Raw genomic sequence first — 18371 nt, 5'->3', positions numbered from 1 at the left:
AACATCCCCAGGTAGATGATAAATGAGCCCCACACCCCCTTTTTTACAGTAAAGAAAATGAAAAAAAATGAGGGTTCAGCAGTCTCCATAAGCTAAATGTTCACAGCACCAAAGCATTTTGAAATACACATTCCACACTCCAAACCTGGGAATGGTTTAAATACTGCACAAGGTGAAAAATGGGCAAATATTGGTCAGATTTCAGAACTACTCAGGGATAAAATAGCACAGTGAAAAACAAAAGCAAAAGAGCACAACCTATGTATGATCTAGAGGTGGGGTAAAAACAAAAATAGGAGTAACATCAATATGCAGGGAAAAACACTTGTAAATGAATGCCAAACAAATGGGACCCAATTGGGTTATAGAGAAAAAAAATAAATAAATAGATGTTCTGTCTAGCTACTGCTGACAGATGTAAAGCTAACAATCCTATTTGTGGTCCTGTTTACTTATGGCAGCCTTTTTCTGGATTGAAGCTTGAGTCCAGAAGGATACATGTAAAAAAAAAAAAAAAAAAAAAAGGAAGAAAGGCTCTTCTAAGTGTAAACTGTAAAAAAACTTAATTTATTGCACATGAAAGACAGCAATTTACAGGAGGCACTTCAATAACCATCAATGGGATTTTAGCCCCGGTTACCGGAGTCTCCTGTGCGATGGTCTTTATAGGGAATTATATATTTATTTTTTGACACGATAAAGGTGGTTGGTGGAGGCTGGTACACATCAGGGGGTCTCCTGTTCCTGCATATCCCTATACGTCTTTTACCAACAAAACCATTCCTATACCATCAGCTTGACAAAGGAGCGCGCTAGGACTGCCATCTCACAGCGCATGCTCAGGAAACATGTTGCAAACGCTGCGTTCCAAGCCTCGTTGCCAGACCTCTGCCATCTTGCCAGCCGCTTATGCCTGACACTGACAGATCATCCTGGACTGCACACCATGCCGTTCACCGTGGCTAAAAGCTCACTGATGAATACTGAAGTGCTTTTTTAATCTACCCTCCTGTAAGTTGCTGTCTTTCATGTGCAATAAATCAAGTTTTTTACAGTTTACACTTAAAGGCACCTTTCTCCTTTCTTTTCTTACATAAATAGCACAGTAAAGCACTTCCATTGACGTACAGATGTTAGGTGAATCTTAATAAATATTTGACCAGTGAATCTTGTTGAAAATGGGAGAAAACAATTGTGGTAAATAGAGGCAATGTGGAAAAGAGAATCAATATAAAACATGGGTGAATGTTGAGAAAATTGCTAATCAAGTCAATGATAAATACACCCTATAGGTTTATAAGTACAAACAAAATCAAAATGAAACTAAAGAACATTATTAATCTTTTATTATCTCATAGAGATCATAATACTATACGGATATTTCAAAAACTATTTCATTATGTCATTACAACAGCAAGTATTTAATTTTCATAAAACTGGTTTACAAATTCATTGCCAGCAGGACAAGAACAGACAACAAGGAAAAGTGCTAATTATTACGTACCAGTTATGGAATGGTTGAATATAAAAAATATGCTCATAATTTTAACTAGACCACTGTAAGAACATGATTCTGCTGAGTAAACAAGCTTAGTTATTTATGCTTGTATGGCAAGACTTGGCATAAAATTACAATGGCATAAAGATAAGTAATACACATAGGTACGGTAGATAATAAAGCTTTCTACTAATGTCCCAGAATCCTCAGCATCTTGGTGATATTCACCATATAGGCTTTTGATTTATATTAAAACAGCTTTACTAAGACTTATAGTTTATTCCTTCATATATGACAAAAACAAATAAACAGCTTAATTGCTGAAAAGTCTTTCCTGTAACAGGGTACTGTTCAGTTTTCATAGTCGCAAGGTTAAAAAAAGTGATACTCTGGGCTAATAGTAATATTAAGCCACAAACGTCATCATGTAGAGGTCACAGCATAAAAATGAAGTCCTGATTTTTACATGGAAGATGGTTTGCCCAGGTTAGAGCTACTAAGTACCCAGCATAGGAAAGCGCAGTCTGGCAGTCACATGATGCCGCTTCAGTTTCATGGTAAGTCCATACTGGGGAGACATATCCAATTTTTCAACATCTTGTATTGAAAATTGCAACTGCTGGAGCATAGTTGTAAGGAACAGGAAAACTTCTGCTCTGCCAATGGCTTCACCAAGACATCTTCTCTTGCCTAAACCAAAAATCAGGGCTTTTTCCATCTCAGTTTTGTTTAGTGACAAGCCATCTTCATTTAGGAAGCGTTCTGGGCTGAATTTAAATGGGTCCTTCCACAATTTCCTAAGATAGTAGAAGACAAAGACAAAACAAAGTGACTATCCTAAAAGATGAAAGACAGGCCAAAAATTATTTTCTGGCTTATAAAAAATTGCAGCTTTTAGAGAATCTAAAGTGAGCATTTATCCAATGACATACCTAGCATACTTGACTCCTGGGGTGGATTATTCTTTAACTATCCCCCTAATAACCCCCCCACACACACTTCTATGCATCAAATTCATTTTTAGTAATTATCGGGACATTAAAGTAATCATATTTTTTAGTTTAAAATTTTTTAAATGTTATACGTTCCTGCTATGTGCAATGGTATTGTACAGAGCGGTCCCTTACCTCCTCTTCTGGAGTCCCTTGCCGGTACTCTCTGCTCCTTTCTACATTTGCCCACTCAGCAAGCCATGTGCTAAGAGGGCACCTATGTGGGCACACTCACGAGCTGGTCTGTGTGTGTTCTTAGACATACACAGCGCTGGTAAGCCATGCCCCCTGCTCCCTCCTTAGAGGGGTTTGACTGACAGCAACAGGAGTCTATGGCTCTCTCTGCTTTCAGTGCCTCTTGTGAAACCAGGATATGGAGGAACTGTGCTGCAGCTGGGACAGCACTGTTCAATGAGAGTAGTCCAATAAGTGTTTAGGGACAGGGAGGGGAATAGGTAATGAAATGCATTAAGGTAAAAGACATTTAACCTTTAGAACCACTTTAAGCAAATAATAGACAGAAAAAAAAGATACAGTGCACTGCAGAAAAACATGTGGATAATAACAATAAATAAAAGACAAGGGTGTAAAAGCAGCGTGCCCAGTGCACCACGTTGAACCATGGGGATATCAGCAGTATAATATAAATTAAAATTAAATGGTTTAATATTAGCAAACTACAGCAAAACATAGGGATAAGATAGGCAAGGTGTGCTTTGAACGAGACAGCTCTATAGGGGCTTAAATTCTAGTAGTCAGCATTCAGGACTTTGTAACATATAGAGCACAGTAGTCAGGACCATGTCAGTGTGCCCCCTTGCATGAAGTGGTCAGTGTGACTCTTTGCACATAGTGGTCAGCACATCTGCTTTATGGTTAATGTGTGTCCATTTGTGGTGGTCAGAGTGTCTTCCCTCTATGGTGGCTAGTGTATGCCCCCTTTATGGTGCTTAGCCCATTTCTCCTTTATTGTGGTCAATGTACATGAACACTTACCTGAGTAGCACTGCACAGGTCCAATGCCACTCCTTCCAGCTTTTGTGTCTCCTGCAGAATGACTTTGGAGCCAGAACTACAGAGGCAGCATTGAAATACCTCTACCATGCACTGTCCGTATAGAATAGTGCAAATCACTGATAGTCATTGTGACTTGGCCTAGACCAAGGGCACATGGCTATAGTACTTTGGTCTAATGACATCCATGCTCACATCAATCCACCCGTAGTGTTGCCTGCAGTATATCAGTTCATCTCGCCCAGGCGGTGCACACATTTAGCAGCAGCCACAGCAGCAGCGCCCAAATGGTGGTACCCCTTGTTAGTTTCATACAATACATTTTAGGGCCACGTTTGTATATTTGCACCCGTGTGCTTTCCTCACATCCTTCTTATTGTCACGCTAACAACTGTACTATCTGATCTTTTACTGAAAAAAAAAATGATAGAAAGCACAAATAAAAAAAGATACTTACGGGTCATGATTCACTTGCCACTGGTTGATCAGTACGCATATTCCCTTGGGTATGAAGTATCCATTGAGCACAGTTTCAGAGGTGGTACTGCAACAAATAAAGACAAACATTTTACATCCAAGTCACAGAAATGTAGTGGATGATTTTTTATGTGATATTATTTGCTTAGGTATCTAAAGGCAAAACGTTTCTCATTTTGGAAAGGGTACAGAATGATTAAAAATCTTGTAAATTTTTTTTCGTATCTGTGCGCCATTGGGAATTGGCCATTCTCTTCACTTCCCATCCTGTACACACAACATGAAGTTGGAGCAACTTTCTCCAAAGTGAAAGAAATCCTCTTTTATACAGTTGTCAACAGACCAGGCATTCCCTTTGCAGACGTCCCTCTTTTCCTGCTCTGGCACTAGATTCAGTCCCAGTGACAATGGTCACAAGGAAAAATGAAGGGTAGATCTGGACACAGACAGCAGCAAAATCTTGGCAGATGTTAACCCCTCACCATTCTATCTAAGTCTAAAAAAAAAACAAAAAAAACTCAGTTTTGGTTTTAGACAAACTTTAAAGTGGTTCTAAAGACAGAAGGGTTTTTACCTTAAATCATTCTATGCGTTAAGTTAAAAACCTTCTGGGTGCAGCTCCACCATCAGCTCCCCTTTATACTTACTTGAGCCCCATCTCGATCTAGTGATGTGCATGAAAGCTGTGGCTCTCCCAGGTTTTTCTCTCATCATTGGCTCACAAAGCAGTGGGAGCCATTGGCTCCTGTCAATCACAGCCAGTGAGCCAATGAGGGGAGAGCGGGAACAGGGTCAGACTGCGCTCTATGTGCGAATGGAGAGAAGTGAGCCTGCTTGAGTGCACCCATAGCAAGAGGCTTGCTATTGGGGCACTTAGCTGGAGGAGGAGCCAGGACCACCAGCAGGGGGCCAAAAAAGAAGAGGATCGGGGCTGTTTTGTGCAAAAGCATTACACAGGGCAGGTACATATAACATGTTTGTTTGTTTTTTTATTACAACTTTTAGAATCACTTTAATTTTTTCTATTAGTATATAGTCTAAATGTGTACAGCTCTCACTATAGCTTATTTCCGTCTATAGTAGATGGATCAGGTCAGGCAACTTGGCAACCTGTTTATGACATTTAAAAAAAACCCCACAGCTGTAATCTTACCTGTTCAGTTCCTTGGAAATCAATTAATCTGAGGCAGTTTGCCAAAACATTGGGCAATGTATTACAAGAACTGATAAGCAACTAATATGGGACAGGATACCTGTAGACCAGGCACCACTAAATGGCGGACTGGGATCCGAATGTGGATCAAGTCACTGTCCCATCCGGACCCATGCAGTCCTGCCATTTAAGAGCCTTTTCTTCCCCCAGCTGTCTCGTGGTCATCCTCACAGAGCTGACAGCGGGAGGCAGGACGGTTCTGGATGGAGGGTGGGAACTGCCCAAGGTTAACAAGCAGGTGATTGGTTGCTAGGATGAAGGGCAGTCCTAGCAATCAATCACTGTCAGTCAATGACTGTCAGTGTAAGGTAGGACAGTGGGGGGGGGGGAGGCAAAGTTAAATGGGCTAAGGATATTCGTGTGAAGGGGGACTGAGGACAGTAATGTGGGGGGCTAAGTACTGTGGTGTGTGGGGGCTGGGGACATTAAAGTGGGAGGGGCTGACAACTGTAATGTGGGGGCTGAGGACAGTAGCAAGGAGGGGGGCTGAGGTCAGTAACATGGGGGGGGGGGGTCTGGGGACAGTAATGTGGGGGGATAATGTAAAAAGGGGCAGAGTACTCTTCAGTGAAGGGGCAGAGAACAGTACTGTTGGGGGGGGGGGGGGTTTGATGTCAAGGAAGTGTGACAACACTACTGTAAAAGGGGTGGAGGGGGGTGATGTAAAGGGGGAGCTGGGGACACTCATCAAGAGGGATCTTGCTGTGAATGAGGAGGAAACTATGATGTGCAGTGGGGATTGAGGACACTGATGTGAGAACAGGTTCAGATCTGTACAAGGGGCGGACTGACCATTTAGAAACTCGGGCAGTGCCCGAGGGCCCGGGGTCAGTAGGGGGCCCCATGAGATGCCACTGGTACCTTTTTCATAGGCTTTTTTGAGTTTGGGCAAGGACACAGGGGCCCCATGATACCCTATTGCCCTGGGGCCCCATGAGTTGTCAGTCCGCCCCTGATCTGTACATTTGGTGAACACGTTGTGGGTAGGTCAACACTACTTGCTAGAAACCTGAAGAAGTCCCTGACCCTTTTTTTCAAAATCATACCGCAGCAACATGTGGTTTGGCACACATGAAAATGCACCACAGGGGCCTACACAAGATTCGGACCTCTGATGCATGCAAATGTTACTGCCCAGACCTTGGTGAATTTTAATTCAATACCCCTGCTGTAGACTATGGATGCCTTTGTCAACACCAGCTTGCTCTCATACAACTAATAGAGAGCTGTCTTCTGGAAGACAGAAACCGCTATGGTTTCCTTTTGTAATACAGCATTGAATTCACAAAGCTAATATACCAAGTTAAGAATATTTCTTTTTAAAAAGTAACCTTTATTATTACAGTCACTTGGCTGGAGAAAACAAGCCTTGTGATTTTTGTTCAATCTTTTTGAATTGATTCACAGCAACAGCATATTGTGTATATAATCACTTAAAGTGGTAGTAAACCCAAAATCAAAAATGTAATGTATTGCAGTTTACTAATCTACTCAGATGCGGTGGCTACAATTATTTTGTTTTTTTTAGGCCTTTCCCCTCTGTTTTCACCTGGTGATCTGGCCAATAGCACACTACCTGTATTAGGGTGGCTACACTCTGGATGATTGGGCACAGGGACACCTTTGTACAGCAGCATTGTTAATCTGGGGGAGAGGAGTGTTTTAGATATATTAGATTCACTAACAAACTGAGGCCAAACTCCAGCTAACACTTTTTTCCTTTTGAGATAAAGGCTTACATAAATGAATAAAAGCTGACCATTGCACCCCTGTCAGTGGAAAATACTTTGTCTCAACCCTTTAACTACTACAACTGCAGTACAGCTTGTTCTGTTGAAAAACAACAGACTTACTGGCCTGATTACCAGGTGAAAATAAAGGACAGAAAGCCTACAAAAAGAAAACTAGTGCAGCCGCTAAGAAATGGTAAGCTGCAGTATAATAAATGTTTAATTTTGGGTTTAATATTGATTGATTTGTCCTTTGATATTTAAAAGCTTTAGACATGCAGCTTTCTGTTTTATGGACATGAGTCTATATAACTGTATACAATTTTTAGTCCTATTAGAACTTGTAATGCTGTTTGTACTTACCAATGTGGAATTGTAAAAGGTAGAAAGGATGAATGGCGGAACATCTCCAAAATGAAGGCTTCTGTGTAAGGCAGCTGAGATCTGTCGGACAATTTGGGCCTTCGTTCTCTGCCAATGACCTGATCTGTTACAAGATACAAAACAAACTATATAAGTACATATTTAAGCTGAGCTGTAGAAAATCTAGAAAATGTCCTGTAATGTTGCTGGACTTTGTTTTATTACTCTCCATAATAATTTGTTAGCTTTTACGCATCAATTTGATTACAATTAATTGGCTCCAGTGTGGTAATACAGTCAGTCTGATACCCTAAATGGGCTGTCAGTAGGGGAACTGCAAGTGATTTTAAAAACAAATACATATTTTTACTAATAAACACATTTTAGGGCTGGTTCACACCTATGCAGGTTGTGGTTGATGCATTTTCCCAGTGCATTTTGCATTTTTTTCACACACATTTTCTAAGCGTTTTGTGTTTTGCATTTTTGGGAGGTGTATGTTGTCTTGCGGCAGATACCAGCAAACATGCAGCAGTAATGCATCAAAAATACAAGCACTGCATTTTTAAAGTGTTTCCATTGCATTTCCTTTGAAGTAAGTGAAACCAAAAATGCAACCTGCAAAACACTCCTTGACCCTTTCCAAAAAATGCACCGGTAGAAAACGCACAGATGTAAACGTGACCCATAGAAACCCATGGGAAAAGGATTGAAGTACATTTCTCAATAAAAGAAGAAAAGAAATGGTGCTACTACCCATTAATCCACCAGTAAAGCTCACTGGTGCACAATTTCCAATTACTTTTCTGAAAGCAATATAGTCATGTACTTGATCCGCACAGCCTTTGTTGATTTTAAAATCTTGAGATGTATTCAGAAAACTACAGTGTACAGTATGCAAAAGTACAATTCAGTTGACGCGTTTCAGCCTACATAGCTTTAATTACAAGTATAAATGAAACTGGAATATATAGTAGTACAAATTTCTGCAGTAGCAAAAAGTTCTGCAAAACTGAAAATGCACAGAAAAATGCATAGGTGAGGACCAGGCCTTAAAACATTATTGGGCATACAAATATAAATGTAACTTTACTGTGATGTCTACAGGTCAGATTTTAAAGCTCAAGTCACTCAAAGGGATGCTCATTCTTGTGAGAATGTATAGTGTGACTGTCAAAAACCAATTAAATTCCCTTAAAGGAGTGGTGTGTTTTTGTTTAAAAAGAAAAAGTCACCTCTTTTTCATCCTAAGCTTGGTGCATGCCCAAGGACAGCCATTATTCTCTATGGCCAGGGCCAATACTACACTACTAATACACCATGTGGACTATTTCAGAGACAGCTGGTGCCCCACATAGCATCAACCCTACCTATCCCTGGGTAGACCAGGCAGTGAACTTTCTATCTGAAGTATGTACTTAAACTGATTATTTTTTTTACAGAAGGGAGTTCATCTTCTGAAATGCACTTCCCCTTTATACTAAAAAAAACAATAAGTTTAAAAAAATATATATACTATGCAGAGAATTAAACATGAAAACTGCACTTTTAAGCTACTGAATGCTGTTGGTTTATGTGATTAAAATACTAACAATACACACATAGATTGTGGCAGCACAAGTTTAGTGACATTCTCTTACGGATATTATGTAATCACAAATGTTAAGGCTGAGATAACTGCAATTCTGTAGTAACAAATACAACTGCTAAAGAACATTCCAGATTTATTATAATCATGATTTAAAATTCCCACCTTCAGTCCCACAGGTTATATGTTGCTATTGCGTAACTTACCCAGTTCATTCTGTATTTTGTCTTGTATTTTGGGATTAGCCACAAGATATGTCAGAGACCATGACAAGGCTGTAGTTACAGTGTCAAATCCTAAAAAAAAAATACATACAATTTTATATTATTTATTAGTTAACAATTTAATACCAGAATGACAACATATAAATTAATTTGATGTCCAGGGCATCCTAAAATAGCAACTAAAGCCATATGTTCCCTATCATTAAAAGTCACTGTCAATATTCATAAATATAAATAAGCTCTTCGAGTGGGACAGAATGTAAGATACAGTATTTATCATTGGATTAGCCTTTGCCGTTTTGTACAGTACATCGTACATCATATAGGTTTGTGCTGTCAAAAATTTAAGTCGGGAAATCCTGGATAGGAGCCACTGCAAAGCCCTTGAGTGAGTCAAACATTGTAGAATTTATTGGTTCGAAGAGGGTTGGAAAGATTGGCACTAATAGAGATATAACATTTTTTGGCTGGCTGCTATAAGGAATATAAATAGTAGTCCACTCAAACAATTTAAAGTGGAACTAAACCCACTCATTTAACTGTTTTCCAAGACAGTGACATTAAAGGCATGCCTTGAAAAATAAACGGGGCTTTTTATTCAGCTGGAAGTTGGCTGAACTCAGTTCCATTACCTCTGACTCAGGCCCTCTGCTCCCTGCTCACCACTATCACTTGTAAACACAGAAGTCTGGCTTCTATGTTTACAAAAGACAGCGTGTCTCTCAACAGCTCTCACAGATCTGATCTCCTAAGCGGCTTTCACTGAGTGCACAATGTGGGCAAGGGAGATGCAGGTGAATGGGGTGCATTACAGATGCCGACTCCACCACTGGATGATCTCCCTGCAAGTGAGAGGCGGAGCCACCTACATTGAGCAACGAGGTACTAGAGCCAGCTGCGTGCTTCAGTTTAATACAGCAAAAAAGGTAAATTATATGTAAGATGATGGAGCTTTTAAGGAGGGGTGGAGTAGATGGGGGCTGGTTGCATGCAGAGGTCAGAGCTGAAGAGGGGTGAAAGTGAGATGTGGATGGGGGATGCAGAGGTAAGCAGCTATGGAAGACGGCTGAACTCTAACTGATCAAACGAGCAGCACCATGGCCACTGCAGATCAAACAGAGGCTAAGGTGGCAGCTTCCTTGTCTGTAGAGAATAGAAGGGTGTAGTTCCACTTTAATATAGAAGTTCACATTGTACTTTGGGCCCAATGACTGTTTTAAGGGTAGATACTAGTATGCCTAAGTCCTAGCAAGTGCTCTTGTTGCTGCAGCATTACAACACCACCTAGCACAGGACTCAAGTTAAAGAGGGAAAGAAGGGAATAAAAAGTATGAATGGTTAAACTATAAGAAATACTGAATATCACTGCTGGTTAGTAAAAAATCACATAAAATATGTTGACTGGTATTAGAATATTTGACTAGGTAAACTTCAATATTCTTCTTTAAAAACCTCACACTTACCAGCCCCAAAAAGGTCATTAACAATGTTGATAATCTTCTGGTCTGATATTTGCACATTGGAGTTCTCATCTACTTTCTTCTCTTGAGAGTGTTGAATTAGAGAATCAGTAATATCTCGAACAGCATTCTGAAATAAAAAGTAGAAAATATTAATTATAACAAATTTTGACAGTAGATAAAATGCTGTACCATTTAGCAACATTCCGAGTTATTGTCTCACATGGTGGCAAATATTTACTTGTTATATTTTATGTAGTATAGTTTTGTACGTGTTCTTTCATCTAACTTGCACTACTTTCTAAGATACCTTTTTATGTGAGCAAGTACAACTTATAAATAAAGAATCTCTCTTCCCTATTTAGGACAAAACAAACTGTAGTATTGTGTATGTGGAATATGTTTGTATTGAGCTCTTACCTTATCATAAGTTTGGTAATGCTCATTAACAATCTTCTGTATGAAGTTCATAAACTTTTTGTTGACATCTACAAATCTTTTCATGGTCCGGCTTGGAAGATATTGAAGGATAGGGATAAAATCTGCAGGATTTCCTGATGCAGCTGCTGCTCCAAACTCATCGGTCAGGTTGACTATGTCAAGGAAGGTTTGGTCATCGTGGTTGTAGCGTCTTCCGAAACACATTGCACAAATGACATTGGCTACAGAAACCACCACGTACCTATAGGGGTCAAATTCTCCTTGTTCTTCAATGAGCTGCTGGAATTTTCTGACAAGGTATTCTGCTTCTTTACTTATGTGTTCCTCTACCAGAGATGTACTAGAAGATGTGAGGGAGGGAGAAATAGCAAAGGTCTTAAGGGCATTATGTGCCAATCTGCGACGAGCTTTCCATACCTCACCAGAATCTTGATTAAATGTTAAACTTTGTCCATCACCAATCAGGCGAAAGGTAAAGAGGTCAGGGCGTCCCTTAAACACCTCACCTTGCTTTAGCAAAGCCTGACGGATTGTTTCCAGTCCACTCAGCACCAGCACAGGCTTTGTGCCTATCTGGATTTGAAGCACATCTCCATAAGTCTCACTCATTTTGCTAAGACTGAGATGAGGATTCTTGCTTAAGGAGAGGATATTTCCTATTAATGGCAGCGGAAATGGCCCAGGCATTCGCTTCATACCACGAGGAACCCTCTGGTTGTAAGTTTTGAGGATTAGGACAACCACGGAAAAGACCACAGAGACCAGAAGCACCTCTGTGGCTGATATCTGACTAAAGTAGCTGACCAAATTAATCATCTTGCCTAGGAAAAAAAAAAATAGAGAAAGTAGTTATAAAATAGGAAAGAAATTATAATCTAACCTTCTACTTACAACAGCTAGTAATTATTGTTGTATATTTATAAATCACCATATTTTTGCAAGCAACCAAAATGCATTCATTACACAGTAGGGTATTTAGTTCAAAATTTCGAATTTAGGATTAACCAGAAAAAGCTTAGATTGTAATCTAATGTGCCAGGACTATCCATGATGTAACTTGTGACTTGACCAACAAGCAGTTACAGTACATCAATGATTAATATCCTATCCCTTTTTCTTCATAAAAGAGAGGGACTGGTGTCCTACAACATCTGTTCCTCATCTAGTCATCACAATCAATACTCAGATCAGGCATCTGGCTTGGTCTGTATATGGGCACATTAGGGCTTCTGTTGACATGGATAACTAAGCAACCTATTAAATGTATATGCAATCAGGTAGGCTTTTACACTATGGAGTCGTCAAATCTAAAGCAGATTTAAACAATCAGATTATAATATGTATGGTCAGTTTACCATAGCAAGATTGAGTGTAATGAGTTAAACATTTTAATTTTATATCTTTTTACATATAGTTTTCTGAATCCTAGATAGCATCACATACATGACACAGTTCATATATGGTATATATGGTAATGCTTGTAAAAACTTGACTGTGATTTAATTACCTGACATCAAAGAAAGTACAGTATATACATTACATAAGGTGTTAAGTAGAAAACCATTCATGTCTAAGTCACAGATTGAACATTAAGTAGTTTAGGTAGCCTTTGATGGTCATTTAAAGAAGATTAAAAGGTATAGCTTCATATAATCATTAGGTTTGAGGCTCCTTAGACACTTCAACCAGTTCACGTTATGCAGATATTGACAAATACTGTTGGATTTTTTTATTATTGTACCATAGGAAAATAGAAGTCTTGTTTTTCTCATTGTAATAATGATCAAGTCATAATGTGGTAATGACCAATTTATATCAGACATCCAAGTGCTTGGATAATGGTCAATCCATGTGTGACATCCAAGCGCTTGGATAATGTTCAATCCATGTCTGACATCCAAGCGCTTGGATAATGTTCAATCCATGTCTGACATCCAAGCGCTTGGATAATGTTCAATCCATGTCTGACATCCAAGCGCTTGGATAATGGACAATAAATGTCTGACATCCAAGTGCTTGAATAATGTTCAATCTATGTATGACATCCAAGTGCTTGAATAATGGTCAGTCCACGCCTGGCTTCCAAGTGCTTGGATAATGTTCAATCCATGTCTGACATCCAAGTGCTTATATAATGGTCAATCCATGTCTGACACCCAAGTGCTTATATAATGGTCAATCCATATCTGACATCCAAGCATTTTTATTAAGGGTGGGTGTCACTAATGATTAGGTAGGTTGGAACCTTTTTTCTACTCTTTTATTTAGTTCTTCAGCCAAGATCAGTGGTAATGTGATACACCTAATTACTGTCTTTTATATATGTAACCAGCCAGAATTGATCCCAGCACTCTGAAATATTGAGAGAATTAAGAGTATCTGCTTTTAGAATCAATATTTTCAGCACCCTAGAATCCATGTCTGGGTTTGCATTTTCAAGGATTTGAGGTCAGGGCTGTTTTAATGCATGGGCAGCCCTGGGTACTGCCCAGCGGCTACAGGTGCACAGGGGCTCCATGATCATTTTGCAGTACTACATACTTGAAAACTGTCCTGGATTTGCCAGGACAGTTATACTTTTTACTAAGCTGCCCCAGGATGGCCATGGTCAAGGCAGTGACCCAGAACCTGTACTGTACCCTTCTGATACCACTATTGTGCCCTCCTGATCCCCCCATACTGTCTAACTCTGCCTTGAGAGTAGGTGTGTAAATTGGGGGAGGCTGTTAGGGACTCCAGTGCATTACTTTTTCCAGAGGCCCATGATACTATTAAAGGTAACATTTCACAGATGTGAAATAGTAAAGTTTGGTTTTTAACTCCAAACTTTTGGAGTTAAACTAAAGTTTGCAACAAGTAACATGAGAAATACTTTTTTTAAACCAAAAACCAGTGTATTGCAAATGACCTTGGTCAGGAATGGTGCTGTAAACCCCTGCTTTATAGGAAATATACTATATAATGGTGCAGGTATGCAGACAGATAAATACTGAGAACTGAGCTGACAGGTTCATGCAAACAAAATTATTGGGAGCTGAGAACTTCATGAGCACTGGTTGGCAAATGCTCCCCCAGACAGCTAAAAAAAAAGTCAATACTGTTGGTAAAAGTACCTAAGTACATGCTGCTAGATATTCCTTAGGCATTTAAGGGGAATGTAAAGTATTTTGATTTTATTTTTTTGAAAGTGAAAATTGCCAGCTTAATATAATAATCTGATCAGTATGTGTTGATTCAAAAAACTCTGTATGTAGGCTGTAAATGTATGTTCTTGAATTCTGCTTCTTAATTAGGAGCATGACAAAGTGGTCATACTATATGTACTGTTGTTCTGCCCTACGTAAAGGCCTCATTAACAGTCAACAAGGGGGACAGAAAAAATAGACAGCTGCTCAGGTCTGTACACAGATCTAGCCATGTTGCCAATTTAACTAGCCAAGTTGCATTTGGCAGGCATTCCACTTCCCAAATGTGGCCATTGAGGTCAATGGGACTGCACTACAACCATGTGTCAAGCACTTTGCATACACTTTTGGCTTGGTATTTCAATGATTGCTTTGCTTTTTTATGTCAATTACCCACTGTAATTGAAAAAAAGCCAAACATGCATTCAGAAGACATCAGTATAATTTCCTGAATATCTGCAAACCGCCGCTCAGCCACCTCTGAAATACAATCCACTGTGGATTGTTATGCAGTTTCAGTATTGGGATTGGGGTTGACTATAGTGTTTATTTGCTGCAAATGTCTGCTTGGCATCCACAAGTTTGACTAAAGTACATGTGTTATGTTTTCAAACAAATTTTCCATATTGTAAAATATACAGTATATACACATATTAGGTATATTTTGTGTAGACCAAGATTTGCAAAATATCTTATCTGTATCAAAGGTTTGCCCTTGATGACCTTCTTATAAAAATGCTAGTTGCCTGGATAGCTTACTGAGCTACTAGCGTTAAACATTTTAGTGTCGCTGATGAAAAACTAGAGACAAATAAGTTCTAATCTATACCTTTTTTTGAAGTCAACTATTTAAAGCATTAAAGCCAGATGATTAAAAGACAACCAAGAAGCTAACATTCTCATGACAGAACAGGAATGGAAGAGGAACAATTATCCATACAATAGTTCCAATCCTCCAAGCAGAAGAGTGCCAAATTTTTTTAAAACAGGGCAAAAATTCCCATGTGGCTATACTACCACCCATATAATGCCTGGGTATAATATTCAAGCAGCTGTCAGCAGTGCAGTTAGGATAGTGCACAAAGAATGATGATATGCAGTGAATGTTGCACAATTGCCAGAGAATTATGATCAGCAGTGCAGGTAGGACAGTGTATAGGGAATAATGATCAGCAGTGCAGGTAGGACAGTGTATAGGGAATAATGATCAGCAGTGCAGGTAGGACAGTGTATAGAGAGTAATGGTCAGCAGTGCAGGTAGGACAGTGTATAGAGTAATGATCAGCAGTGCAGGTAGGACAGTGTATAGAGAGTAATGATCAGCAGTGCAGGTAGGACAGTGTATAGAGAGTAATGATCAACAGTGCAGGTAGGACAGTGTATAGAGAGTAATGGTCAGCAGTGCAGGTAGGACAGTGTATAGAGAGTAATGGTCAGCAGCGCAGGTAGGACAGTGTATAGAGTAATGTTCAGCAGTGCAGGTAGCACAGTGTATAGAGTAATGTTCAGCAGTGCAGGTAGCACAGTGTATAGAGTAATGTTCAGCAGTGCAGGTAGCACAGTGTATAGAGAGTAATGATCAGCAGTGCAGGTAGGACAGTGTATAGAGAGTAATGATCAGCAGTGCAGGTAGGACAGTGTATAGAGTAATGATCAGCAGTGCAGGTAGCACAGTGTATAGAGTAATGATCAGCAGTGCAGGTAGGACAGTGTATAGAGTAATGATCAGCAGTGCAGGTAGGACAGTGTATAGAGTAATGATCAGCAGTGCAGGTAGCACAGTGTATAGAGTAATGATCAGCAGTACAGGTAGGACAGCGTATAGAGAGTAGTGGTCAGCAGTGCAGGTAGGACAGTGTATAGAGAGCAATGATCAGCAGTGCAGGTAGGACAGTGTATAGAGTAATGATCAGCAGTGCAGGTAGCACAGTGTATAGAGTAATGATCAGCAGTGCAGGTAGGACAGTGTATAGAGTAATGATCAGCAGTGCAGGTAGGACAGTGTATAGAGTAATGATCAGCAGTGCAGGTAGGACAGTGTATAGAGTAATGATCAGCAGTGCAGGTAGGACAGTGTATAGAGTAATGATCAGCAGTGCAGGTAGCACAGTGTATAGAGTAATGATCAGCAGTGCAGGTAGGACAGTGTATAGAGTAATGATCAGCAGTGCAGGTAGCACAGTGTATAGAGTAATGATCAGCAGTGCAGGTAGGACAGCGTATAGAGAGTAGTGGTCAGCAGTGCAGGTAGGACAGTGTATAGAGAGCAATGATCAGCAGTGCAGGTAGGACAGTGTATAGAGTAATGATCAGCAGTGCAGGTAGCACAGTGTATAGAGAGCAATGATCAGCAGTGCAGGTAGCACAGTGTATAGAGAGCAATGATCAGCAGTGCAGGTAGGACAGTGTATAGAGTAATGATCAGCAGTGCAGGTAGCACAGTGTATAGCAATCCCCCATACATACCGGTTATCCCAGATGTGCAGATCACTGCTATTAGTTTCAGGTGATCCTCTGCCTGTACCCTGCTGGGAGTACCAGTGTGCAGGATAGCATGCTTTTATATACACCTCGCTGACTGCTGATTGGACAGAACTCCTCCTCACATGACCAGCCTGCTGGAGAGCCGCCACCGGGCTCATCATTAACTGCAGTGTAAATGGTTGCGTGAAGAGCAGGAACCTCCTAGGAGCCATTCATTCCGAGAACAGATCTAATAGTCAGATAAGCATGCGATGGGGCGGCTCCGGCATTACAGGCTAGAGAAGTGCGATCACGCCACACACGCCGAGCACAGTGCCAGACTTCTGTCTGGGGGAGCAGGTAGAGCTCCGCATGGAATGGGAACAACCATCGCTGCACACACACGGCTCATAGCATCACTTGTATTGGGATCATGTCATAATCTGTATCGGGATCATGCTATAATCTGTATTGGGATCATGACATAATCTGTATTGGGATCATGCCATAATCTGTATCAGGATCATGCCATAATCTGTATTGGGATCATGCCATAATCTGTATCGGGATCATGACATAATCTGTATCAATCATGCCATAATCTGTATTGGGATCATGCTATAATCTGTATCGGGATCATGCCATAATCTGTATCGGGATCATGCCATAATCTGTATTGGGATCATGACATAATCTGTATCGGGATCATGCCATAATCTGTATTGGGATCATGACCTAATCTGTATCGGGATCATGCCATAATCTGTATCGGGATCATGCCATAATCTGTATTGGGATCATGACATAATCTGTATCGGGATCATGCCATAATCTGTATTGGGATCATGCCATAATCTGTATCGGGATCATGACATAATCTGTATCAATCATGCCATAATCTGTATCGGGATCATGCCATAATCTGTATCAAAATCATGCCATAATCTGTATTGGGATCATGCCATAATCTGTATTGGGATCATACCATAATCTGTAGCAGGCTCAAGCCATACCATCACTTGTATTGGGGTCATACCGGAATCTGTACTGGAGTCATACCGTAATCTGTATTGGGCTCATACCATAATCTGTATTGAGCTCATACCATCACTTGTACTGGGGACATACCATAATCTGTATTGGGCTCATACCATAGTCTGTATTACCCCCATACCATCACTTGTATTGGGGTCATACCATATTCTGTATTGGGCTCATACCATAATCTGTATTGAGCTCATACCATCACTTGTACTGGGGACATACCATATTCTGTATTGGGCTCATACCATAACCTGTATTGGGGTAATACCATAATCTGTATTAGCCCCATACCATCACTTGTATTGGGGTCATACCATATTCTGTATTGGGCTCATACCATAATCTGTATTGGGGTCATACCATCACTTGTATTGGGGTCATACCATAATCTGTATTGGGTTCATACCATCACGTGTATTGGGGGTAATACCATCACTTGTATTGGGGGTAATAACATCACTTGTATTGGACTCATACCATCACTTGTATTGGGGGTAATACCATCACTTGTATTGGACTCATACCATCACTTGTATTGGGGGTCATGTCATCACTTGTGTTGGGGGGTCATGTCATCACTTGTATTGGGGGGTCATGTCATCACTTGTATTGGGGGGTCATGCCATCACTTGTATTGGACTTATACCATCACTTGTATTGGACTCATACCATCACTTGT

At 40.2% G+C, this 18371-nt stretch overlaps 1 protein-coding gene across 1 annotated transcript; it reads right to left on the bottom strand.

Moving 5' to 3' along the window:
- Nucleotides 1-1329: 1329 nt before the first annotated feature.
- On the bottom strand, nt 1330-16718 carry CYP1A1 (cytochrome P450 family 1 subfamily A member 1). The gene is made up of 7 exons (XM_089663941.1): nt 16652-16718; nt 10980-11821; nt 10563-10689; nt 9082-9171; nt 7288-7411; nt 3962-4048; nt 1330-2295 (listed from the first exon to the last, which is right to left on the bottom strand). The coding sequence occupies exons 2-7, from the start codon at nt 11814-11816 to the stop codon at nt 1995-1997; spliced, it is 1566 nt and encodes a 521-aa protein (XP_089520067.1). The 5' UTR covers nt 11817-11821; nt 16652-16718; the 3' UTR covers nt 1330-1994.
- Between the last annotated feature and the right edge of the window lie 1653 nt (nt 16719-18371).

Source organism: Staurois parvus, unplaced genomic scaffold (genome assembly GCF_062004578.1).
Source record: "Staurois parvus isolate SC_StPar_1 unplaced genomic scaffold, SC_StPar_1.0 ptg001805l, whole genome shotgun sequence".
NCBI lineage: Eukaryota > Metazoa > Chordata > Amphibia > Anura > Ranidae > Staurois > Staurois parvus.
Note: the sequence above shows the minus strand (reverse complement) of the source record. Positions and strands in the feature narration are given on the sequence as shown.

What these genes read in the sequence shown, in the direction of transcription:
- CYP1A1 (XM_089663941.1), bottom strand. Translation starts at nt 11,816, where the DNA reads ATGATTAATTTGGTCAGCTACTTTAGTCAGATATCAGCCACAGAGGTG. An exon ending in CAAAATACAGAATGAACTGG is followed by an intron (nt 7,412 to 9,081) that starts GTAAGTTACGCA and finishes ATCTTGTAACAG; the next exon opens with ATCAGGTCATTGGCAGAGAA. An exon ending in TGGCAAGTGAATCATGACCC is followed by an intron (nt 2,296 to 3,961) that starts GTAAGTATCTTT and finishes CTACTATCTTAG; the next exon opens with GAAATTGTGGAAGGACCCAT.